The 24680-nt window shown below is 42.8% G+C and overlaps 3 protein-coding genes across 13 annotated transcripts; all 3 read left to right on the forward strand.

The window, feature by feature from the left end:
• LOC100384259 (uncharacterized) lies at positions 1-7028 on the forward strand. Of its 4 annotated transcripts, none has more exons than XM_008645924.4 (22): positions 8-826; positions 1064-1263; positions 1354-1500; positions 1646-1779; positions 2533-2642; positions 2731-2837; positions 2933-3065; positions 3149-3265; positions 3482-3589; positions 3670-3741; positions 3979-4101; positions 4180-4354; positions 4454-4575; positions 4784-4921; positions 5155-5315; positions 5383-5448; positions 5653-5716; positions 5790-5925; positions 5999-6072; positions 6165-6259; positions 6371-6402; positions 6539-7028. In XM_008645924.4, exons 1-22 carry the CDS (start codon positions 152-154, stop codon positions 6715-6717), a joined length of 3168 nt encoding a protein of 1055 aa, XP_008644146.1. In that variant the 5' UTR covers positions 8-151; the 3' UTR covers positions 6718-7028. The 4 variants fall into 4 exon arrangements, with proteins under 4 accessions (XP_035814846.1, XP_035814847.1, XP_008644146.1 ...); XM_008645925.3 differs by having other exon boundaries at positions 113-826; positions 5155-5297; XM_035958953.1 differs by having other exon boundaries at positions 1-826; positions 1064-1500.
• Positions 7029-8252: 1224 nt separating this feature from the next.
• Positions 8253-13075, forward strand: LOC100191289 (uncharacterized). Of its 3 annotated transcripts, none has more exons than XM_020552994.3 (3): positions 8267-8501; positions 8832-11111; positions 11330-13075. In XM_020552994.3, the coding sequence occupies exon 3, from the start codon at positions 11333-11335 to the stop codon at positions 12152-12154; it is 822 nt and encodes a 273-aa protein (XP_020408583.1). In that variant the 5' UTR covers positions 8267-8501; positions 8832-11111; positions 11330-11332; the 3' UTR covers positions 12155-13075. The 3 variants fall into 3 exon arrangements, with proteins under 3 accessions (NP_001130195.2, XP_020408583.1, XP_020408584.1); XM_020552995.3 differs by having other exon boundaries at positions 9385-11111; NM_001136723.2 differs by lacking the exon at positions 8832-11111 and having other exon boundaries at positions 8253-8501; positions 11330-12611.
• A 2230-nt stretch (positions 13076-15305) lies between these two features.
• LOC100281610 (uncharacterized) lies at positions 15306-22526 on the forward strand. Of its 6 annotated transcripts, none has more exons than XR_004858197.1 (4): positions 15312-16851; positions 16969-20368; positions 20674-21003; positions 22131-22526. XR_004858197.1 is itself a non-coding variant. In XM_008645406.4 (3 exons), exons 1-2 carry the CDS (start codon positions 15610-15612, stop codon positions 21001-21003), a joined length of 1572 nt encoding a protein of 523 aa, XP_008643628.1. In that variant the 5' UTR covers positions 15306-15609; the 3' UTR covers positions 22131-22526. The 6 variants fall into 6 exon arrangements, 4 of the variants coding, with proteins under 4 accessions (XP_008643628.1, XP_008643625.1, XP_008643626.1 ...); XR_004858196.1 differs by lacking the exon at positions 22131-22526 and adding an exon at positions 21300-21792; XM_008645406.4 differs by lacking the exon at positions 16969-20368 and having other exon boundaries at positions 15306-16851.
• Positions 22527-24680: the final 2154 nt, after the last annotated feature.

Here is a 24680-nt window from a genome sequence, read left to right on the forward strand (position 1 = left end):
TTGAAACGCCGGGGTGCGTCGCACTGTCGCTTCGCTTGCGCTCTTCGCGTCCGTTCCCCCCCAAAGCCACGATAAATATGCGCTCGAGACCGACCCTTTCGGCCGTAATCTCCTCCGCTCAAGCCGTAGTAGGGTTTCCGTAGCCCAGCCCATGTCGACGCGCGACGGCGGAGGCGGCCGGCGTGGCGGCAATGCAGCAGCAGGCCGTGGAGGTGACGGCCAAGGGCGGGGCCGTGGAGGGGGCGGCCGAGGTGGCGCCGGCGGCCGTGGCGGTGGCGGCCAATGGCGGGCCCAAGGCGGCGCGGAGCTTGGCGGTGGCCGAGGTGGAGCCGTCGGCGCAGCGCGTGGCGGCCGCGGAGGTGTCGAGAGAGGGGGTCACCAGTCCTTCCACGGCGCCAGGCCGGTCGGTGGGGACCGAGGCGGACGCGGACACTACCACCATGGCGTGCCTGCTCAGGTCCAGCCGCAGTGGCAAGTGGCCGCGCCGCCTTCGACGTCGAGGCCGACACCCGCGGAAGTCGAGGAGCTGAGAGGCGAGGTGGAGAGGAAGGCGGCGGTGGCGGTGCCAGACGCAGAGGCGCACGAGGGGCCGTCGTCGGGCACCGCGCATGAGCCTTCCGCCGCGCCGGCGCGGGTCGAAGCGGAGCAAGGGACGTCGCTGGTGGTGGAGGCAGACCAGGCCGCTCAGGGGAGGCTGCCTCCGTCGTCGAGCAAGGCGCTGGTTTTCCCCGCGCGGCCGGGGTACGGCACGCTCGGCCGGAGGTGCCGCGTGCGCGCCAACCATTTCTTCGTTCAGGTGGCGGACAAGGAGATCTACCACTACGACGTATGTGCTGTATATATGCATGACCCCTCTCTCTTTCTTTTGGTTTTTATTATAATTTTTTTTTCATTTTTTTGAAGTTGCATAATTAAGTTTTATAGTGTTCGCTGCTTTACGCAATTTCTGTAGTTACATGGCTCCTGTTCATTCCCAGTTCCAGAACTGATATAATCAATTTACCGTAAACATTTATATCTGTCTCCTTTCAAGTACAATTTCTATCCTTCTTAACTTGTGCAGGTCGTGATTAGTCCAGAATCGCAGTCAAGGAAAAGAAATCGTTGGATTCTTAACGAACTCGTTAAATTGCACAAGAATTACTTGAATGGGCGACTGCCTGTTTATGATGGTAGAAAGGGCCTTTTCACTGCTGGTCCGCTACCGTTCAAAACCAAAGAATTTGTTCTGGAACTAACCAATCCTGAGAGAGCAAACCAGGGGTATGGTGTTGTATTCTGTTTTTCAAGCTCACGCTTGTTCTTTGTATGTGCTTATTCACGTTGCATTAATCCTTGCCTTACTGCCTGCAGGGCGAAAGAGTACAGCGTGACCATAAAAGATGCTGCCAAATTAGATCTTTACAGCCTTAGGCAGTTCTTGGCTGGTAGGCAGAGGGAACTGCCACAGGATACTGTCCAAGCCCTCGATATTGCTATGCGAGAATGCCCAACTGAAAAGTACTAGTTATGATGCATCCATGCAAATTTAATATCCATTGAATTCATGTCGCCCTATATATATTTGTTTGGCGGACTGACTATTGTATATGATCCTTCTGCGGTTCCATCAGTTCTGACTTTTTTTCTTTTCAAACTGTGACAGGTATGTATCCATCTCAAGGTCATTTTTCTCTCAGTCATTTGGACATGGTGGTGATATTGGCAGTGGTGTGGAATGCTGGAGGGGGTACTACCAAAGTCTACGTGCTACACAAATGGGATTGTCTTTAAATATTGGTATAGTTGTGGCTAATTCTTTTGCCTTATTAAATCACACATACCACACTATCTATTCTCCTAGACATTTACTTGGCATGCAGTAGCATCTATATGTACTATCTGTATGTCCACCAAATTAAAGAGTAACAAGCTCAATTTAAAGCTTCTGCCGTGGGCATGATGTATATTACACATTCGTGGTGCCCTTTGTTACTCTTGTCATCAATGAATAAGTTAGGTCACTGTACAGTCTTACAGGACTACTGTTCTGTATCATGCAAGTGTACTTTGTACTATGTATTAAGAATACTTGTATATATTGTATATGCCATTGTGCCACTTCATCTTGATTTTATATACAAGTATTAAAGAACTATAGTATTCTTTTCGTCCCAAAATATAAGTATTCCTAAATTTGTCCTTAGGAGCTTCTCCAACAACTGACTTGGGTTTTCGCCATGGGACATGAGAGCCAAAAAAGCTATGAGCTAGTGTAGGAATAAGAGCTTTTGCAACAATTGGTGTTTTAGGGCCTGTTTGGAAGGGATCCGTGTGGCTCCAGCTCTACATTGTAGTAGTACTATAGGTGTGGTGGGGCCAGGAGCCCTAGAATGATGGCTTCTCCGGCTCCTCCACTCTTGTAGTTGTATTTTTCTGGAGACAGCCATCCAGCTCTGTGCCATAGTGTTGCATATTGCACATGCGCAGGAAGTCGGATAAATTTCAATGTTAACCAGTAGGGGTGATAAAATTTGTTTATTTTCCTTTCAGATATTTCAGCAACTGCATTTTACAAGGCTCAACCGATTTTGGAGTTTGCATTGGAGTACCTCAACATACGTGACACCTCAAGGCGTTTGTCTGACCAGGATCGCTTAAAAGTATTGAACATCATACTTTTATTATATCCTCATTAGTTCTAATGTTATATGGTCTGATTGAATCATATTTTGTCGTTTCTCTTTGTAGCTGAAGAAAGTCCTCAAAGGAGTACGTGTTGTGGCAACACATCGTCGTGATATAGCCATACATTACAAGATTACTGGGATAACCTCACTTCCCTTGAATAGTTTAACGTATCTATTCAGTTTTAATTGATATTCTTTTTCTTAATTCATTCTGCACTGTTTTTTAATGGCACATGTTTAAATATTCATGTTTGTTTATATAGGTTTAATCAAGATGGGGCAAGTGTTTCAGTTGTCCAATACTTTAAACACCAATATAATTACAGTTTGAAACACATTCACTGGCCATGCCTTCAATCTGGCAATGATAGTAGGCCGACTTATTTACCAATGGAGGTAGTGCCTATATTTTATCTGTTTGTGTTAATATTTTGTCAGTGTTTTGTCAGATTTCTTTAGGATGTCTCTTATTTATGCAGGTTTGCAGTATACTTGGCGGTCAACGCTATTCTAGGAAGCTAAATGAGTACCAAGTCACAAGCATCCTGAAGAAGGCATGTGAGCGACCACCTCAAAGGGAGGGCAGCATTTTAGAGGTGATTTTTGTGACTACTATCCCATTGTTGACTCTGTTCTTGTACATTGGCTCTGTTCTTGTACATTGACTCTCTTCTTGTACATTGTAGTATATAGTTTTGTGTGGTGTTTAGTATTTTTTTTACCTTTTTAATGAAAGACCTACCTATTTCGTATTTTTCTCAGGTAGTTAATAGGAACAACTATGGTAATGATCTATTTCGTATTTTTCTCAGGTAGTTAATAGGAACGACTATGGTAATGATCATTGTGCCAAAGAATTTGGTATTAAGGTGACAAATGAACTTGCCTTGGTTGATGCACGGGTGCTGCCAGCTCCGACGGTAAGTTTGTTCTTTTCCTGGATCGTTTTTTACACTCTGTTCCAGTTGTCTATACTGGTGATCATTTATATTGATTTTAGCTTAAGTACCATGACTCTGGACGAGAAAAGGTGTGTAGTCCTTCCGTTGGTCAGTGGAACATGAACAACAAGGTATTACATGTTATTTTCTTTCTGAGCTCCACTTTACTTTTATCCAATCACACCAAAATTATATTTTTTTGATAAGGATTCTAGTTTCATGTGTACCTGTAATGTTGTTGGCGTGCCACTTTTATTAATAAATACTATAGTCACTGATTCACAAATGTAGTAATTGTCAGGTTTTCACATTCTTTTTCTGAAATGTTTCCATATCTTTATTGGTCAATAATTTTTGACATCTATCAGAGATTGATCGATGGAGTATCCATTCAGTATTGGGCTTGTGTGACTTTTGCTTCTCGGTTGCATCCAAATGATGTCCGCATGTTTTGCAACAACTTGGTTGGGGCGTGCAATGATATGGGCATGGTAAAGATGCAACATTTGGTCTTGTACCCCTTTCACTGTTTTTTATGCTGGTTTAAATGTTCTCATTTTGTGTGGCAGCAAATAAATGGGAGACCTTGTGTTGATGTTGGGCAAGCACGCCCAGATAACTTAGAAGCTGCACTCAGAAATACTCATAGACAATCTGCACAAATGCTTGCCCAACAAGGCGTGACTAGACAGCTTGATTTACTAATTGTTGTATTACCAGATGCAAATGCAAGTGTCTTTTATGGTAAGCAAGTCAAATGGTTTTCAAAGCTTGTAGTATTTGTTGGCTACTTTTTGTATGCATTCTTGTTTGAACTTTAGCTTTGACATGTCTTTAATGCAGGTAGGATAAAGCGTCTTTGTGAAACTGAACTTGGTTTAGTAACTCAATGTTGTCAACCAAAGAATGTTTTTAAAGGTGGCCGACAATATCTCCAAAACCTGGCTCTTAAAATTAATGTTAAGGTAATGTCGCCTAGGTAGTTGCTGAATTTGGCCTTTGTAGATACTATTCAGCTCATATACTGTCATTTTGGGCTGTTTCGAGCTTTAGTATAATTGGTATTTCATTGAAATTATGGTTTGTGGGTTTGGCTTTTATAGCTCAAGAAAGAAAGAGTGGAACATGTAACTAATTTGAAGATTGCTTACATTGTTCATAATTTGCACATAGGTTGGTGGCCGTAATACAGTTCTCGAAGATGCTTTAAATAGGAGAATACATTTGTTAACAGATTTACCTACAATTATCTTTGGAGCTGATGTTACCCACCCAGCTCCAGGGGAAGATGCATCCCCGTCTATTGCAGCGGTCTGTATTTTCTCTTTTTTCTTGTTCTCAACTTGATATTTTCATCAGAAGACCTCTGTCAAATAACTTAAAGCATGTAATCTGCTTTTTTTGGTTTATACTCTTGTCAGAACTTTGAAGAAACAATTTGTTACTTTACCTTGACTTCTTGTTGCATTGGCATGTCCTGTTTGTTGGATAGAGGCCTCTGTGTGTTTCTGGTTTCTAATAAGTCGTGTAAAAGTTTATGATAGGTTGTTGCATCAATGGATTGGCCACAAGTTGCAAAGTACAGGTGCTTGGTGTCTTCTCAAGGTCATAGGGAAGAGATCATAACTGATCTTTTCACACAAGTGAAGGATCCACAAAAGGGACTTATTAACGGTGGAATGATCAGGCATGCCGAACATCTTAGGTGTCTAACTTTGTTCTTCAAATAAATGATCTTTCCTTTTTTTTTAAATGTCATATTGTTGATTCAGGGAACTACTCGTGTCATTCTATAAGGCAAACGGGAGCCGCAAACCAAGCAGGATAATTTTCTATCGGTTCGTAATTGTCTGTTTGAATGAATTATGTTGCCGTCTGAACTTAAATCTCGTTTCCGTTCATGAAAAGACAGCACCTGCCGTTTTCCCTTATGTTAATACATTGTTGATACATAGCATTCAACAGCTACACCTTGGGGAAGAATTGCCATTGTGCACCTGAAAAACAAGAGAACTCATTTTACTTGTTTCCTTGACTTGCAGAGATGGTGTCAGTGAGGGGCAGTTTAGCCAGGTCTTGCTTTATGAAGTGGATGCAATTCGAAAGGTGGTTTTCTTCACAATATTATTCTCTTTTGTTGTATTCTCCTAACTGAGTTTACGTTTGTGTTTGTACTCAGGCGTGTGCCAGCTTGGAAGAGGGCTACCTTCCTCCAATTACATTCATTGTGGTGCAAAAGCGCCATCACACACGGCTTTTCCCTGAAGATCATCATGCACACGGACAGATGGATCGAAGTGGAAACATTTTGCCAGGTAAAATAAATTTGCTATCGTTTCAGTCCTCTGCATTCTTTGTTTCTGGCTACTAATTTTATTGTGTTCTTAGGAACTGTTGTTGACACGAAGATATGCCATCCAAGTGAATTCGACTTCTACCTTTGTAGCCACTCTGGCATACAGGTGAAACTGATGCTAGATGCCGTGATGCTTTAGAAACAAAAACAAATCCACTGCTTGACGCCTGTGGTTTACTCATTTTGCACTTTTGGCAGGGAACGAGCCGGCCAGCACACTACCATGTTCTGTTTGACGAAAACAAATTCACTGCCGATGCACTGCAAACGTTGACCTACAAACTGTGCTACACGTAAACAGTTTCTTTACCACTTGCTTGTGATTCTTAACAAAACTGGTGCATTTTTACCGTTCGAATTATGGCCACCATACTTACCTGGTCGGTGATCTGGCTTTCTTTCAGGTATGCGCGATGCACTCGATCAGTCTCTATAGGTCAGTAACTGGTCTGCAAGTTACTTTACATATACTGTGAAGTTTACTGGTGTTATCCTCCATGTTCTCTATGTTGTTTTCTTTCTGTTCATGGATGACCGATCCAGTCGCACTGTGTTGTTATTGCATAATACAGTTCCCCCGGCGTACTACGCACACCTGGCGGCCTTCCGTGCGCGCCACTACATGGACGATGACCTCTCCGACCAGGGGTCGTCTTCAGTGGCGAGTTCTCGCATGAAAGATGGCGCTGTTCCGGTGAAGCAGCTGCCGAAAGTGATGGAGAGCGTCAAACAGTTCATGTTCTACTGCTGAAGGTGGCCTTTGCAGGAAGGACCTTCATCGACACTTTTGTTGCCATGAAATGAAACGAGTAATTCTGGGTTGGTGTAATTATGGTGAAGTAACCCTGAAGGGTGGGCCGCACGACCTCCAAATCATATTTTGGGTCTGGCGAGTCTTCTATCCAAAACTCGTCAGAAAACGCCTTTTATTTTTGGTGGACTTCGTATAAGTCCAAGGCATTGCCTGTGATTTTGGGGTTTCTTTTAGGTTGCAACCTTGTTTTGTTTTTGAAATTTTCTGCTTTGAATTGATGCATTATATATGAAGAAATGAGCCTCTCACGCTAGCTCCAGCAAGTGACCCAAGTATGACAAATATGTATGTACAAAAAATAAAAAATGCCTCTAATATGGATATTTGAGTATAAATGACATGATTTAGAGGACATTGTTAGAGAGAAAGGAGATATAGATAATGAAATTTTTTAGAGAAGACTGTAAATGACGGATATAAAAGATGTATATAGAAGACGTTGCTGGAGACAGCGCATAGTATATGCGTGCCAGTATCGAGCATTCATTATTATTCCTAATGTACCCTCTCGATTTCGATGTGGCCTGTCGTCACGCTGCGATGGGCAACGCCGGTCACTTGCCCCGTTGCCCGTGTCGTTGTCGTTTGAAGTTCTAACACGGTTTGGTCAGAGAAAAGAGAATTTAGTGACGATTGATAGATATTTGGTTGAATTATACATGGCGTGATCGCTTAGTATATACTCGTTCTCAAATCATTTAGGTGCGTTAACTCTATTCTTTGTTTGGTTTAAGTGTAGAGAGGGACTCGTATCCTATCGTTTTTTGAGCAAGAGCATTTAACAATTTATATTAAATTTTCATATATAGATTCAGAACCACTTCGTTCTTATTTTATTGAAAACTAAACATCCAAAAAAAACAAAAAATAAAATAAAATAAATTTACTCTATTTTTTCTCACTCCTCAACCAAACATATCCTTACAGTTGCGACTTGCAGTCGTCAACGTGCTTATGACAAGTCTGGAAGACCCGCCGTGCGTCAATGATCCCCGCGACCCCGCCTCCCCGGCATTCGGGGTTATTCCCTCGCAAAAAGCAGGTCGGGACTCGGAAGCAACGCCATGCTGGGGAAGGGAATAATTTCAAAAACCGTAACTCTTATTGGTGCCACACATCATCCATTAGGTCAGATTTGATGCTATGGGACTCCTCCAATTTACTAGTCCTTAAATTTAGGAACAATTGGATCTATACCATTAAAAGATCCAAACTTTAGATATATATCATGGACCCTACATGTCATTGACTCATGTGGACCCACATGTAAGTGAGATAGTAATGGTATGGATCCAAAGTGGTGATCTTTTAATGGTATGGATCCAAATTTCCCTTAAATTTAATAGACTTACCAAGGTCCTTAAATTTAATACTATATATTTAATTTAATAACATCTTTTGGATGTGACACAATTAAACTTTAGTAGATGGCAAGTTGGCAACCAATCAACCCTTATAAAAAGAAAGAGAAAGAAAAGAAAAAATCGAACCAAGCCCTGCTAGCGGTGTCCGGTCCGGTGCCCACCTATTTCCTCTCGCAGCCTCTTCTCCCCAAACCCTAATCTTGCTCCTGCCTATCTCTGCTCCAATCCGTTGGTCGAGCGGCGGCGATGGAGGGGAAGGAGGAAGGTCGGATCTTCGTGGGCGGCCTGTCGTGGCAAACGGACGAGCGCAAGCTTCAGGACGCCTTTGGTCGCTTCGGCAAGGTCGTCGATGTTCAGGTACCCGTTCCTCCCCGTCCGTCTCCGTTAGTGCTCATGCCCGCCCCCGGGTAATTTTGCTAGATCTATCAGTTTCATGTTGCCCGCGGCGCAAAATTGTTGGGTACTTGGGTATGATGGTTGGCGTGCGGTGGGTGAGGTGGAAAGACGGATCTGTAGATTCCTTATGTTTACAGTCGAAGGGGGATGTTTGTTTTGCATATGAAGAGGATTGCGATTTCTGTTCACCTTTATTCCTTCCGTTGTTCAGAAAGAGGCGTAACTTGGTGAGCGAAAAATACTTTTCTTCTTTAGGTTCTGTTTGGTTACAGTCCCTGTATTTGTCTCTAGATTGCCGTGGGATCTCCCGTGGGACTGAAGGAAGGACTAAACTGCTTCACTCTAAACCATATTGATTCCACCGGTTGCCCCCTTTTTTTCTGTTGCTGCGGGAGGAGGGTAGTGGCGCGAGAATGGTAAAGGGTATTTTATTCTTCTTACAAGTCATTTGATGAGTTGTGAACACTTTTAGTCATGGAACCAAACATGCAGCAACTAAACTTTAGTTCTTGGACTAAGGAACCAAACATGCCCTTAGTTGGAAGTAGCAAGGTCGAATTCTTTGGCTTCATTATCGAAATTATAATGATGAAACGGTGCTTCTTGTCATGATGGACTAAAAGAACATACTATCCTGTATGTATCCTAGCTTCTCAAAGACTAAAGAACTAAGTCTAGTGTCATTTGTCTAGTATGATTCATAGTTATTTTCCTATGTTGATAGCTTGCTCTCTGAAATTCATGAATACTCACTGCTCTTGTTTTTGCATTTTTCTTTGCAACTGGTCTCTGTTCTCTTGGCCATTCTTTGTTTGCCGAGGCTGAATGAGCGGCAAATTTCCAGATATGGAACACAACGCGACACTTGTTGCTTTCCCGAGCTGAATTGCTGATGAGGTTCACCACAGTTAGATGCCTGATTTGAGCACTTTGTCTGTGAAATTGGATTAAATAAATGGAGAACAGCCATTGGTTCTACTGTTTCTGGTGTTCTGCTATTTCTTAGTTCAATTCTGTGGTCTGATGAAAGAGAGGAGATGTTACTAATGATTTCTTTGGTAGAATTGGATGAACAACACCTGTCATGCCTCCTTAGTTTCTGATCTGTGGGCATTCTGCTCAGCCAGCACAAGAGTTGTGTGCACCTGTAGAGAACAACAACAGGGACAATGCTCATGACACAGATTGATAGATGAAGTTGGAGGTCATTGCCAGATCTGCATATGTTACTGCTGTAGTGGGTTGAACTGATTTGATTGGCTTATAAGATGCAACAGAAATCATCATTTCATTATTAGTGTTTGGTTGTGTTCACTGCCCTGGCCATGTTTTCAGTTGGGTTCATTGGCATCCTTGCTGCAGATAGAATCATGACTGCAGTTGGCTTGTTTTGTTTTTGTTGATATGACCTGCCTACATAGCTCCTTGTCCCGCTACCTCCATCAGCATTTAGTGAATTGATGACAAATTTGATCTTTTTTATGTTTTATATTTTTTAAACTAGGTAGAGCTTGCAATGATTTATGGCTGCAACTCTTTTACACAAATGCTTATTTCTTAACAGCTGCAGCAAAATTTGGTATTTACTTTTTTTGTATTTCAAACTCAAGCAAGTCCTTTTCTTAAGCTCTCCTTTTTGAATTTCTTTCTTGTGTAATACATTTTTTTTACCAGTGCTGTTATTGTTTGAGCCTTGAGGGCAGTAACTGTTTCCGTGCTCCGGTAATGGAAGCTGACTTTTGTTTAGGGTTAAAATTTGCATACTGGTAATTTATACAGTATTCAGTTATCATTTATGGGCACTTGAAGGACAAATGCTGGAACAGAAATTTGTTGCTAGCCTCACCAGTGTGGACCCTTTGATCCATTGTCTGTGTGATATTGCTTTCAGCCCCCTCCATGCTTTGCATTGCAATTTTGGGAAGACAAACTGGTTTGACCTAGGAGATCAGCTAACCAGCAGCTCAGACTTAAATGTTGTTACCATTGAAAAGCTAGTTGTTTGCCTTTAAATTTGGGCACTTGAAGGACAAATGCTGGAACAGAAATTTGTTGCTAGCCTCACCAGTGTGGACCCTTTGATCCATTGTCTGTGTGATATTGCTTTCAGCCCCCTCCATGCTTTGCATTGCAATTTTGGGAAGACAAACTGGTTTGACCTAGGAGATCAGCTAACCAGCAGCTCAGACTTAAATGTTGTTACCATTGAAAAGCTAGTTGTTTGCCTTTAAATTTGTGCATTGGCTTAGATGGTCTGGTATGCAAGAATATGCCAGTGGGCATATCTGCTACATTGTCCTGTCATCAGAATATGCTGAATTTTTTGAGAAGTTCATGGCGGTAATGATAAAATTGGTTCCTGCTTGGAAACAGTCCAGTTCTCCAAAACATGGTTCCCACTCCCAGAGTTCTATAGCTTTGCTCCTTGTCTGTGTTAATGAGTTTTGCTGTCTTGGGGATAGACAATTTCATGAAGGTAGTTACAGCTAGATGCATCTGTGTCAGGATTATGATTTGTTCTTGTATTACCGAGATCCAGGAATAACCTAGTCTCAGTGCTTCTCTTCTGAGGTAATGTCCTTTTGTTGTCTATCTAAACTTATTAGAAGTGATTCTGCTTAGTGTAACCTATTTCACGTAGTGGATACTATTAATTGATATGGCATGTTTTGATGGTTTTCTCATGTATCACTGTGCCTCAAGGTATCAGTATTAAATGACAACTTACTGATATGATATCTGTTTATTTTCCCCACATTGATTACGCTCATGAGTGTTTCTACTTGTAGATCATGCTGGAGAGACACACATACCGCCACAGGGGCTTTGGCTTCGTGACATTCGAAGATCGAAGGGCAGTTGACAGCGCTATCAAAGAGATGCGTGGCCAAGAGTTAGATGGTCGTACCATCTCAGTGAACAAGGCTGAGCCTAAGATGAATACAGATGACACAAGGTTCGACAGTGGCGGTGGACGAGGAGAATATCGAGGTGGTAGAGGTGATGGTCCACCCCCTGGCAATTGCTATGAGTGTGGCCGTCCTGGTCATTGGGTCCGTGACTGCCCTAGTGCTGCTGGTGGTCGTTCTGGCAGATTCCCATCCAAGTTCAGTGGTGGTGGCAGAGGAGACCGCTTTTCTGGATCAGATAGGTTTAATGATCGTTACATGGATGATCGTTATGATGGTGGTCGTTATGGGTACCGTGATCAAGTTGATGCAAGGGACAAGTATGGTGGGGGCCGAGATCGTTATGCCAATGATCGCTACCCCGCTGGTGGCGATCACTTTGACGGAGACAGGTATGGAGGTGGCCTGGATCGGTACGCACCGAATGGTTATGGGAGGGAACGAGAAAGAAGTTACGAGAGAGATGGAGTTCGTGGCGGCGGTGGCTATGATAGGAGTGGCTCAAGAGGTGGTGGAAGCTATGACAGGGATGGCCCTAGAGGCGGCAAGGGTGGTGGCTATGTCAGGGATGGCCCACGCGGTGGTGTTGCTGATCGTTATGGTGGTGGAGGACCTGCACGCTATGATGGTGGAAGTTACAGGGAGAGGCCTGGGCCATATGATCGCCCTAGCAGGGGAGGAGGTCGTTTTGATGAACGCCACTGATGAACTGCCTCTAGACTCGAGCCCCTGGTCTTGTAGTTTAGCCTTTTGCAGTTCTGCATAGCTTAATGTTTAATGGGCTATGGAAGATGCCTAATTTACCCCCCTCTTTGGCACTTCAATGTCTGCTCTGTATTTCAACCAGTACTTGGGCGCCGTTGTTGCCTTCTCGATAAGTTTATCAAGCTGACTGTTTTTGCATGAGACGGGTCATCCTTTGGGCTACTACTCTGCCTGTTGGTCCGGATGTTTCAGTTGTGCATGCCGTGCGTCCTGCAGTTATAGTGGAGTCGAGGTTCTCAGTGATTGTTTGTCATTGTTGATCTGAATATCTGGTATGCATGGACTGACTATGTTTTCAGTGATTGCCTGTCACCGTTGGTCTGAATATCTGGTGAACATATATGCTCAGTGACGGTGCTTGTCAATGTTGTTGGTCTGGATATTTGGGTTCGCAAGGATATATTTGCAGTGCTGAGATGCAAGTGCTTAACCGAACTGTAGCCAAAGTAACCCTATGCTAGAAGTAACTGGCAACCATGTTGAATTGTTAATCTCGTTAGTTTTTTGTCTGGGGTCTTGAAAATGCCCTCCAGATCTCTCACGAGAACGTGAACTTCACCTATCTTCTCTATCGAGCTGCATCGCCCTCTCTTTTGGCGAGCAGGTCTTTGGATTCACCGTTTGCTTGTGTGATATCTGCTTAGTTGTGTGGGGATGATCAAGTGGTTGGAAAGCTTTGCTGTGACTGTTCGTTGATCTTCTTTCTGCCGCTCATTGGATCGGAGGACCGTCTTGTTTTTGTGTGAATGTTCGAGGAACGACACTGTTAACAACTGACCTTTTTATGTTGACAAATTACAGAGTTGTTCACCTTGGCATTAGATGTTCGTTTGACTTTAATCTAAAATGTCTTCTATTGTTTATATTGTGTTTTGTTTCTATGGATTATACCTGCAGCAGTTCGAACATCCGAACAGTCAGCATGTTAGCTTGAGTTCAGCAAATGCATGTTTTTTTTGATAAAATAAGGGAACCGAGAGATTCAGAGGTGGAGCAAGGTGCGGTTAGTCCAATGATAGCTGGTGCCGCCTATCGCCGTCTCCACAACTCTATCGCCCAGCGTGACTGTCTGACTGAGTTCCCCGTCTCGGTCGTCCTGCGTCTTTCCAATTAGGCTCGCCAAGAAAAATCACGATCTGTCAGTCTCGGTCCCGTGATACACTCCAGTCCACCTCCAAGAAACATGTAAATTAATCCTGTCGCCATCAGCGCCAAACGGCACATTGCTCAAGCTATTCTAGTGGAGCACTCCTAAGTGACGCATTTCTTTGCGCTGTGATCCATGACCAACTTTGGTATTTATTAGCTCTTTGTATCATTGTAATGTGTTCTCTTTGTTAACATACTGCTGCCACCAGTGTACTATTAGGTGTTGTTTAGGATAGTGGTACGGTCTCTAAAATATAACTTAAACTATTTTTTTAAAATATAATAAACTCTTAATACATTTATATATTTATAAAAGTACTTGTTAAGATAAATCGGTGTATATAAATATTATATTTCAAAATTACATAATAAAATGATTATTTATAGTCAAAATTTTATAAATTTAACTATAATCTTATTTAAAACGACAACTAATAGAACACCGAAGATAGTACCAAAGCGGCAGAGCCCAACCTTCTCAACTCTCAACTATGTTAGACAGTGTATCATAGTATGAAACACACTTTTTTTTGAACTTTTGGCTTCATTTTTAACTGTCTCTGACCAATTTTTTTTTGCCGTAGTGAGGAAAGAAAAATTCATATGATTAGAGAACACACAGCTATACTTTTGTCGTTTTAATGGTATTCGACGGTGCTGAGCAACTAAGACTGTCTCCAGCAGCGTCCCCTAAATTCCATCCTCTAAAGGAATATTCCCTGTCTTTTACAGCACACTCTAAAATATTATGTCCTCTATATCTTCTCAGTCTCCAGCAACGTCCCCTAAATTCGATCCTCTAAAGCTACAATGTTAACAAATTTCCTTTTCCCATTCATTTAGTTTTTTTGTTTTATTTCCATTACACGCAATAAAATGTATTCGCAAAATAGTACATTTAAATTTTCTAAATAATGCGTGATTAATAATTTGAAATTGTAAATATTAATTATCACTCGAAGTGATTTTTTTACTTGTTGTCGGCAATACGTTTCCGGAACAGACAGCGACAACAATATTCTAGCTCTCGCTTTAACTACCAGTCACAAATTAGCAATTACTTAAAAATCAGCACCGTGCGCTCGTCCTCCTCCCTGGCAGTCAGCACGCTCATCGTCCTGCGTGGCACTCGAGGCACACGAGCATAGCAGTGGGCTGGTGGTTTCGACAGATAGAGGATCTATATGAAATCTCCAAATATAGCGAATGCATGACAAACGCTATATTTTAGCGGCCTCGGTAGCGGATGCTGCTGGACACCTTCCGAACGAGAGGAAACGTTAAATATAAAGGACATGAAGTCTAAGGGAGAATATACAATGTTATTTAATATAGAGGCTCTTGAGTTGTTTAAATGAGTATTGGGAAAAAAACCGTCTCTCCGTGAAAAAACGTCTATGACTTGTAACCTAAGTAGCAACAGACACATCACTTCCCATTTTACGAATTCGTCGTCTATTCTATCAATCCGATGTTGTAAATACGCATTTACTTCTGTATTTATTAATATACTATATTTATAAATATTTCGTTGTATAATAATCTCTTAACTGTTTCTTTTGTTTAGAGAACTGTTTTGATGTATCTTCATTATACATGCCCTAATTTATATCTATACCGTGCAAACACCTGTATTAGTTGCCCTGGGTACATTTTTAAAATTTTTCGTAATTTTAGTCGCAGTTTATATGCTTTGCTTATGTAAAAAAAAGTTAGAATCACTCTCGAGAGACAGAGAGAGTATAAACTAACGCCTACCATAAATATAATTTATACCTATACTGTGCAAACACCTGTATTAGTTGCCCTGGGTACAATTTTTTAAATTTTTAGTAATTTTAGTCGCAGTTTATATGCTTTGCTTCCGTACAAAAAAAAGTTAGAATCACTCTCTCGAGAGACAGAGAGAGTATAAACTAACGCCTACCATAAATACAAAATAAAGAAAGACAAAAAAAGAAAATCCCTATTCCTCCTCAGCATACCCCTTCTTCCTTCGTCCCCATTGATCCCCTTCCCCCCTCCACTCGTCTCCCAAATCGCCAGCGAGCGCCATGCCGCCGCCTCCCCTGCCCTCGCCGCCCCTGACCGGCTGACCCGACCTCCCCACTGTCTTTCCCTTCCACCTGGGCGCCACAGCGTTTCCCTTCCCGTCACCACGAAATCCCGGAGGGACGAGGAGGGAGTTCGTCGCCTGATCGATCGGCCGATCCACGCCGCCGGCCTCCCAATCCTTCGCTGCCGCCATGTTCAACAAGATAATCAAGAGGGGAAACCGCAAGGGCGCGCGCGGGGACAGTGCGGAGGTCGCCGCGCGCCCCGCAGCGCCCTCGTCATCCTCCGGGAGCGGCGGCGGCGGCGCGGGGGGAGCCGCGCCCGTCACCGTCAACCACGCCTCCCGGGCCACAGCGCCTTCTCCGTCGTCGCCCACTTCTCCGCACGTCACGCCGTCCGCGTTTGCGACCAACCCGGCGGTGGGGGCGGCGTCACCGCCACTCCTCGAGCCTCTCCCGCTCCTCCGCGACGTCGCCGCCGCAGACCGTCCGGGCCTCATCCTCCGCAAGCTCCGCCTCGTCGCGGCGCTCTTCGACCTCTCGGACTCGCTCAAGCACCCGCGAGAGAAGGAGGCCAAACGCCAGGCGCTCCTCGAGCTCGTAGATTACGTGCAGGCTCCAGCTCAGGCCGCGGGCGCCAACGCGCCCACGCGCCTCCCGGACCACGTCCAGGAGGCGCTAGTCCTTGCCATCTCTGCCAACATCTTCCGCCCGCTGCCACCCGCGCTGCACGAGTCCGCCGCCGCGATCGACCCCGGCGCCGCGCCCGACGACGACGAGGAGCCATACCTGGACCCCTCCTGGCCACACCTCCAGCTCGTCTATGAGCTCCTTCTCCGATACGTTGTTTCGCCTGACACGGACACCAAGGTCGCCAAGCGGTATGTGGACCATGCTTTCGTCCTCCGCATCCTCGACCTCTTTGACTCCGAGGATCCGCGTGAGCGGGAATACCTCAAGACCGTGCTCCACCGCATCTATGGCAAGTTCATGGTACACCGACCATTCATCCGTAAGGCCATCAACAATGTGTTCTACCGGTTCATCTTTGAGACTCAGCGCTACAATGGCATAGGGGAGCTCCTTGAGATCCTTGGAAGCATCATTAATGGATTTGCCTTGCCAATGAAGGAGGAGCACAAGCTATTCCTTGCCCGTGCTCTCATCCCCCTGCACAAGCCCAAATCTGTTGTGATCTACCATCAGCAGCTATCCTATTGTATTGTTGAGTTCGTTGAGAAGGACTACAAATTAGCAGATACTGTGATTAGGGGTCTGCTCAAGTACTGGCCAGTCACAAATTGCCAGAAGGAGGTGTTGTTTCTGGGGGAGCTTGAAGAAGTGCTCGAGGCAACACAGCCTGCAGAGTTCCAACGGTGCATGGTGCCACTGTTTAAGCAGATTGCCCGATGCCTTAACAGTTCTCACTTCCAGGTATGGCTTTAATTGATTTTTTGGCTTCTAGTTAAGTATATTGTCATCAACATGCCTTCTAAGTTTTGTTTTTTAGTCAAATGAGCTCCATATGTTTCAAGATATGCCTTTTTTCAGTGGATATGCCTCATTGCAAGTCCCAAATCACAATTTGCATGTTGAGGAAAACAAGGGCTTCTTTGGTTGCTGCATGACTCTGCCCTGCCCAAAGTCTCGGCCGGCCAAATCGGCTGCCCAGAAATTGGCCGCGCATTTGCTGCAAAATGAACTGTGTTTGGCCTCATGAGCTGGGGCAAGCCAAAATACGGTGGGAATCCAAACAACATCAGTTTTCTTGGTCAACAGACAGATTTTGGCTTGGCAGTCATGGACGTTCATCCAAACCCACCCTTAAACTCTTATACAAGGCAGTGTTAATTAATAGGAAAAAACGAAACGGGATGCATTGCTTTGTACATTTTTTGTAACCTAGCATAAAAAGTTCCATTAAGTGTACCCAAATGAGTTTTGAATCAGTAGGACACCTTTGACAATTACCATTTTGCACTAGTACTTCTAGTACTATCTTTATTGGTCCTTGTCCGCGGGGTAAGGTAGCCCCCAGGTGTTTTGCTAAGAAGAAGACCTCATACAGGTCGAGAAAATCCTCCAACCCCTGCACACCAATACATAGTGGCACCAAAACCCATTTGAAAACGACCACGCCCTGTGCCGTGATCTGGGAAGTCAGAAAACACATTCCAGGTTGAAGAAATGCTCAAATCATTTTTGCAGTTTTTTTCATCACTGTCTTTTTCTGTTTTTGGTCAGAAAACATTCTTTCTGACACAGTGGAACACAATGGCTGCTTTGAACCCGCGACTTGGTGACTCAGTGAGACACTTCTCACCACTGCACCAGGCCTGCCTTTCATACAGTGGAACACACTAGGTGATAATTGATTGTTTCCAGACAATGTAGTACTTAAAGGCACATTTAGATCACACTTATGGAGTCATGAAATGTTAGCTATATTCATAACAGTCGAGCACTTATGTTTCATAATTTTTTTAGTCTTGCAATGTTGAAATATGTTACAGAACTTGGATGCTATGGGATGGAAGAATCTAAGCTGGGTGTAGATGGAAAGGACTGGAATAGAATCTTCCTTTCCCTTTTTGTTTCTTCATGTTATTGGTTTATGTCAGTGTATCCAGCTTTTTGTGGCTTCTATTTCCTTTTTGCAGCTAAGCTGCCTAATAGCTTTAGATGCACATTATCTGTAGCTTTTAGCAGTAGAAGCATGCAAATATTGGACTCAATATGAGATTTCTAAGCAGTACAAGCTGCCATTTGCAGCAATCAACTGGAGTATGGAAATGTGTTTGAACTTTGAAATATTTGAAAGATACTATGCAATTACTTCTTTAAATATTGTACTATCTAGAGGATAGATTACTCGCTTTCCACACTGCACTGGACCTGTAAACTACAAATGTACCATCTATAAGTTCTGGAAGAATGTACCATCACTATCTATAAGGAGCCAGATCTATTGGTTCTTGTCTCAGTGATTGCTAGTACAACCTTTGGTGTTATGTTAAATGTTAGCTGATCTGGGAGAAAGTCATGGGAGAGGCTAAAACATGCATAAGATTACACAAGCTATTAGACAAGACTGGTTCCCCAGTGAAAACTGTTTGTTGTGGGCATATTCAAAGATATCTATGCTAGTGTTTCATTAAGATAGTCATGTCCCTCAACAGCAGTTGATAAATATCCGTTGTTTCGAGTTGATCTGTTCTGTAGGATCTTAGGTACCAAATATTTCAGTGTTATTGACAAGACCAGTTCCCTCATCTAGCAACATGCAGCATTTATAGTTTTACAGAATATTTCTGTATCTGTCACTGAATTTTAGAAAATGATTGCATCCATCCATTTATCATTCCATTCTTCAATTTCCATGGTTTGCATCATAAATAAGGCAACCAAATTGCTTTTTTTTTTAATTTTTAGGCACCTAAGTCTGGCAGTAGATAAGTTCAGTAAAAATAGCTGGACCACTCGCTTTGGTAATAATGATTGTGTTGTTGTAGATAACTCTTCTCTGGTTGTAACATTTCTTGTACCGAATTGACTCCAGAACTCGATATGCCTGATGAGAACCCAATATTTCTCATTATGGTCTTGTGTATGTTCCAATTTTCCTATACTGGGTCCAACCATTTCCCTCTGCTGCAACGTTCTAAGAACATCAATGCTCTGTGGGTGTCATAGACTGGATGGTGATGTTTACTGCATGCTAATTGGCCAGTGTTTCTTTTAGTTTGATTATTGTTGGAGCTGATTTCTAGCCATGCACATTGATTTTAGTAAACTGTGGCATACTGGTTTCATTTTCATTATAATGCTTATTTATGATATTGGATGACTAAATAAACAATAAATTTTCCATTCACACAAGCTTTTGAGCTATGCTGCTGGCACAAACGATTCAAAATCCATTTCTATGTGAATTATTCTGGTTGGTAAGTGAACTTATCTAGATGATCGAGTACCAGGACCTTCGTATCAAATAATGAAACACCATCTCACCATGCATCTCTGTGCCCTGTGTACATTCTACAATGACGACTCTTTCACTCACTGCATTCGGTTACTGACATTTGCTTGAGTACAAATCTTTTCCTATCCTTTTTACCATTTTTTATGGATATATGGCCTGCTATGTTATTTCTGCAAATAAATAATATCTCATGTTTGACTTCTTTTAGTTCATTATAAATCCATAAAACTAAAGATTCATGTTGGACTTGTTTTAATTCGTTTTTCATAAATCCCAGGAAGCTTCTCTATCATTAACCAGTTTATTTTAGTTTTTAGGATTGTCACACTGCATTTAAATCACATATTCGGTACTGGTAGTATGTTAATTAATCTTGGCTTGAATCTCTTGACAGTTATATAATATATTCCTGGTTCGTGTCTTCAATTGAAGCGAAACCTTCCTTGAGCATACACAACCATCCAGGTACCCACTCATGGATGAGTGGGTAATATGACCTATTCCCTCTGTTGCTTAACTTTTCTTATCTAGTGCTGCATTTGTCAATAACCTGCTTTAGGATTGGAGTCAGCTTGTACAAATATATGATACACTCACGACCCTTACGCATCCCACCACACAGACACCCTCTCCCACAAAAATGGGTGGCACATATATAATAGTGCACAACCAGTGTAACATATAAAGAAGTGCAAAAATCCACTTTTATACCTGTGTCTTATGGCATTTTGAGCAACAGAAATTTAGTTGGTACTGTTTCCAATTGCTGTCCATGTGCTGCTGCTGTGCAAATTACATGACACTTGGCAGTGGTCATGGTAGAGCCTAGGGATCTTAGGGCGCGATCATGTGTGATGGTGGGTCGGCGCTTCCACGAGTGACGTCGGGCAGGTGCCGTCGGAACGGGAAAGAGGGAGAGCATGAACTCAGGGGGCAACGGCTGATGTTGTCCTGTTTAACTGTTCCCTGGTACGAGAGTTTGTGTTTTATCAATCTAAACAATTGAACTTTTAATCCAGGTGGTTTATCTAATGTCGGTCAGTTGCCGCGGATGTGCACACGGCCCATGTCCCACGACGCCGTGCATCACATGTCCACAGTCCTTCGTCTATACCGCATCATAATGTACCCTTTGCCTAACAAGATATGCTTTATGTTGCCACTTCTGATTTCTAGAAAGTATTTTACCGTGTTGTTAAGTTGGTAGTTCCTGCTTTGTAATTTCTAGAAAGTATCTCTGATGTTTTTGCTTGATTATTGATTTTGCTTGTCAGGTTGCTGAACGCGCTTTGTTCTTGTGGAACAATGATCACATTGTAAGCTTGATAGCGCAAAATCGTGGTGTTATATTTCCAATTATATTTGAAGCGCTCGAGAGGAATATACATAGCCACTGGAATCAAGCAGTTCATGGTCTCACTGCAAATGTGCGCAAGATGTTTCTGGACATGGACAGTGAACTATTTGAAGAGTGCCAGCAGCAGTATATGGATAAACAAGCAAAAGCCAAAGAGATGCAGGAGCAACGAGAATCAGCATGGAGACAATTGGAAGCTGTTGTTGCTGCCAAGGCTGCTGGGGATGACATGGTTTTGGTCAACTAGGTAATATAACCAACCTTTCCACTTCATTTATTTGTTAGTGCTTGTTGTTTTTAGTCTTGTAACCTAAAACTGTACTACTTTTGTTCTCGGCTTTGTTCTAGCATATCTGTGAGATGCATTGCCACTTTTTGTACTGCTCACCTTTTGTTTTGAGTCATGGCAGTTCACAAAAAGATGGGATATATCTGTACCAAAGTTTCAATTTATTATGGACAATTGATTTTTAGTAATGTCAGTCAAACCAAGCATCCATAAGTACGCAAACATCGTTTGAAAGGATGTTTATGCTTTCTCAGATGATTGCTGCTCACTTATTTCTTGAGCGCGGTGCTAGTTGCGGTCCTCTTATATCAACTTTGTTGACTTGGGACTATCAGATCCATGTTCCTTGCATCAGTGAAAAACATGTGGGCCGAGTTTGAACACATTGGTGGCCGCGACAGCCAATCCACGCAGAATTTCTGTGTCTAGTGAGGTCCTGCTATGGTTCTGAGCCGTTCCTTTATTCAGCCCCTCCTCTTCTGTTGCGTTAATTTATGAACAATTGGACTCTTGTATTAATCCTTCATTGTTTGCCCTAGTTTCGTACCCACAATTGGGAAAATTCAAGTAGTGAAAATGACTCAGCTAGATTGTAAGGTTTCTTTTATTTGTATTTACTTCTTTTCTCCTTGGGAGTTATTTCAGTTCATGTTGTTGTATGGAGGTAACAGTACAAATGGCAGATAAAAGCCTTTTTAACCTAGTGTCCGGCATGGTAGCAATACAATGTCAGATCTTCTGTAGGAACTGTTTCGACGTTGCTGTGATTGTTTAGCAATATAACGGCTCACTCTGTGGTACGCTGGATTAAGTTCTGGTTACATGTTAATTCGTGGGTAAATGGCAGGGGGCTCGCCGTATGCAATTTCTAAATTTAGATCTCATATTTCATGTGGTGTAAGTGTAATGCTAGCTGTGAGTTTCCTAGTTACGACATATGCGCAAGCCATCGGTTCATTAATGGTCGCTCGCCTGTGACATTCATTTTTTTCTTATGCCCGCTGCATTAGTTTATTCACGGTTTAAATGTTCTGATTCTGCTCTTAATCAGATGATGCCATCTTGGCCGGCTTTTTTTTTGGCAGTTGGCACGACAGTTTGCAATCTGAGACTTGGCACTCGTGAGTCGTGAGAGAAACAAGTCGATGTCTAGGCACTCACGTGAAAGCTTTCCGGTCGGCGGTGAAATAGCGGAGTACTCGTTAGACATCATGCTCACGTGCATGGCAGTGTGTCCCTGCCAAAAAAGAATGGCGGAGCATCCTGCTTTTCTATGAAACACTCGGTAAAATTTCATACTGGGATGCAGATGGACCACGCGTTATCGTCTTATAAGTGCCTGCTAAAAAAATGTTGAAGATAAGTATGGTGTCACCGCTCGCCAGCTGCCGCCGCATGCTGACTTGCATCATGTACGTGTCCCTGGACAGCTAGAGTTATTTTTTACAAAAAAAATCTTTTAATCAATATTTTAATATTAACCTGGGATAAAAAAGATGCAACTTGCATCATGTACGTGTCCCTGGACAGCTAGAGATTTTTTTTTAAAAAAATTCTTTTAATCAATATTTTAATATTAACCTGGGTTAAAAAAGATGCAACTTGCATCATGTACGTGTCCCTGGACAGCTAGAGTTTTTTTTAAAAAAATCTTTAATCAATATTTTAATATTAATCTGGGTTAAAAAAGATGCAGTTTTTGTTTTGTTGTGTTGATCCATTATCGCTCGTCACGGTAGGAAGACACTGCTGCAACAAGGGACCCTGTGCAAACGTGGCATTTCTATGGTGTCCGTTATCTCATCGTATCTGGCATAACAAGGAATCCCATGTAGACCTAAAATCGTCCCAGAAGGGGTTGAATTTGGGTAGAGAAGTCCCTAGAAGGAGTTTTTCTAGGTGTGTGCAGGGTTGAATTTTGATGTTTAATGATCAACATGACTATTAGCAATATTAGTTGCCAGTATAGAAGGCTTAATGGATGACGTGTAAGAAGTCCAAGACATAAGATAGAAGTCACTTATGATATTTCATCAGCACCACCAGTGGTGGAGCTCTATAAAATTAACACTCCAGGCCACTCTATAAAACTTTCAAGGTTACTTTAATAAACAGCCCCTAATATATTATGTGACTAAATATACCGCTAAAACAAAATATACCACAAACATAGACTAAGATATTATTTACTTCAATTTAGCATCTAAAAATACAATAAACTTGATAAAAAATATAAAAGTATCTAATTAGAGACGATTTGGTCCTCCGTCTCTAACTACTTCCTTGGGTTCCAAGTGAAGCAACTCAAGGACGGCACCTTCATCTCTCAAACGAAGTACACACAAGACTTGCTGAAGCGGTTTGGGATGAAGGACGTCAAGCCCGCAAAGACTCCGATGGGGACCGACGGACACACCGACCTCAACAAAGGAGGTAAGTCCGTTGATCAAAAGGCATACCGGTCAATGATAGGGTCATTACTTTACTTATGTGCTAGTAGACCGGATATTATGCTTAGCGTATGCATGTGTGCTAGATTTCAATCCGATCCTAAGGAGTGTCACTTAGTGGCGGTGAAGCGAATTCTTAGATATTTAGTTGCTACGCCTTGCTTCGGGATCTGGTATCCAAAGGGGTCTACCTTTGACTTAATTGGATATTCAGATTCCGACTATGCTGGATGTAAGGTCGATAGGAAGAGTACATCGGGGACGTGCCAATTCTTAGGAAGGTCCCTGGTGTCATGGAACTCTAAGAAACAAACTTTCGTTGCCCTATCCACCGCTGAGGCCGAGTATGTTGCCGCAGGACAGTGTTGCGCGCAACTACTTTGGATGATGCAAACCCTCAGGGACTTTGGCTACAATCTGAGCAAAGTCTCACTCCTATGTGATAATGAGAGTGCTATCCGCATGGCGGAAAATCCCGTTGAACACAGCCGCACAAAGCACATAGACATCCGGCATCACTTTTTGAGAGACCACCAGCAAAAGGGAGATATCGAAGTGTTTCATGTTAGCACCGAGAACCAGCTAGCCGATATCTTTACCAAGCCTCTAGATGAGAAGACCTTTTGCAGGTTACGTAGTGAGCTAAATGTCTTAGATTCACGGAACTTGGATTAATTTATAGCATACATGTGTTTATGCCTTTGATCATGTTCCCTATGCATTTCGTTGCTTACTTATGGTGCTCAAGTTGTACAAACACTCCCCGGACCTCACAAGTCCTTTTTGCAAGTGATGCACATATTTAGGGGGAGCTGTGCTACAACTTGACCCTTTGAGACTAACCATGTGCTTGAGTTTGCTTGTTCTAGTCTCAAAGGAGGTTTGAAAGGGAAAAGGTGGACTTGGACCATGAAAGACTTCCACTGCACTCCGATGAGAGGGTAACTTATTCCAAGTTCATCTCATGTACTCTTATTGCCTTTGTATTCTTATTGAAGATTTTGGTGAGGCAATGGGGTTCTGGGGCCAAGATTAATCCCGTTTTGGTGCTTGATGCCAAAGGGGGAGAAAATAAGGCTAAAGCAATAAATGGATCAGCTACCACTTGAGAATTTTGAAAAAGTAGAGTTAGAGTTTTTGTTTGTCAAAATACTCTTGTTTGCTTCTTATTGTCAAAAGTTGGCT

The sequence above is a fragment of the Zea mays genome, chromosome 5 (assembly GCF_902167145.1).
Source record: "Zea mays cultivar B73 chromosome 5, Zm-B73-REFERENCE-NAM-5.0, whole genome shotgun sequence".
NCBI lineage: Eukaryota > Viridiplantae > Streptophyta > Magnoliopsida > Poales > Poaceae > Zea > Zea mays.

Coding starts and splice junctions, on each gene's coding strand:
- LOC100281610 (XM_008645406.4), top strand. CDS start 15,610: ATGTTCAACAAGATAATCAAGAGGGGAAACCGCAAGGGCGCGCGCGGG. Junction 16,852..20,673: donor TTAACAGTTCTCACTTCCAG/GTATGGCTTTAA, acceptor TTTGCTTGTCAG/GTTGCTGAACGCGCTTTGTT.
- LOC100384259 (XM_035958953.1), top strand. CDS start 152: ATGTCGACGCGCGACGGCGGAGGCGGCCGGCGTGGCGGCAATGCAGCA. Junction 5,449..5,652: donor AGCAGGATAATTTTCTATCG/GTTCGTAATTGT, acceptor CTTGACTTGCAG/AGATGGTGTCAGTGAGGGGC. Junction 6,403..6,538: donor CACTCGATCAGTCTCTATAG/GTCAGTAACTGG, acceptor TGCATAATACAG/TTCCCCCGGCGTACTACGCA.
- LOC100191289 (NM_001136723.2), top strand. CDS start 8,391: ATGGAGGGGAAGGAGGAAGGTCGGATCTTCGTGGGCGGCCTGTCGTGG. Junction 8,502..11,329: donor GCAAGGTCGTCGATGTTCAG/GTACCCGTTCCT, acceptor TTCTACTTGTAG/ATCATGCTGGAGAGACACAC.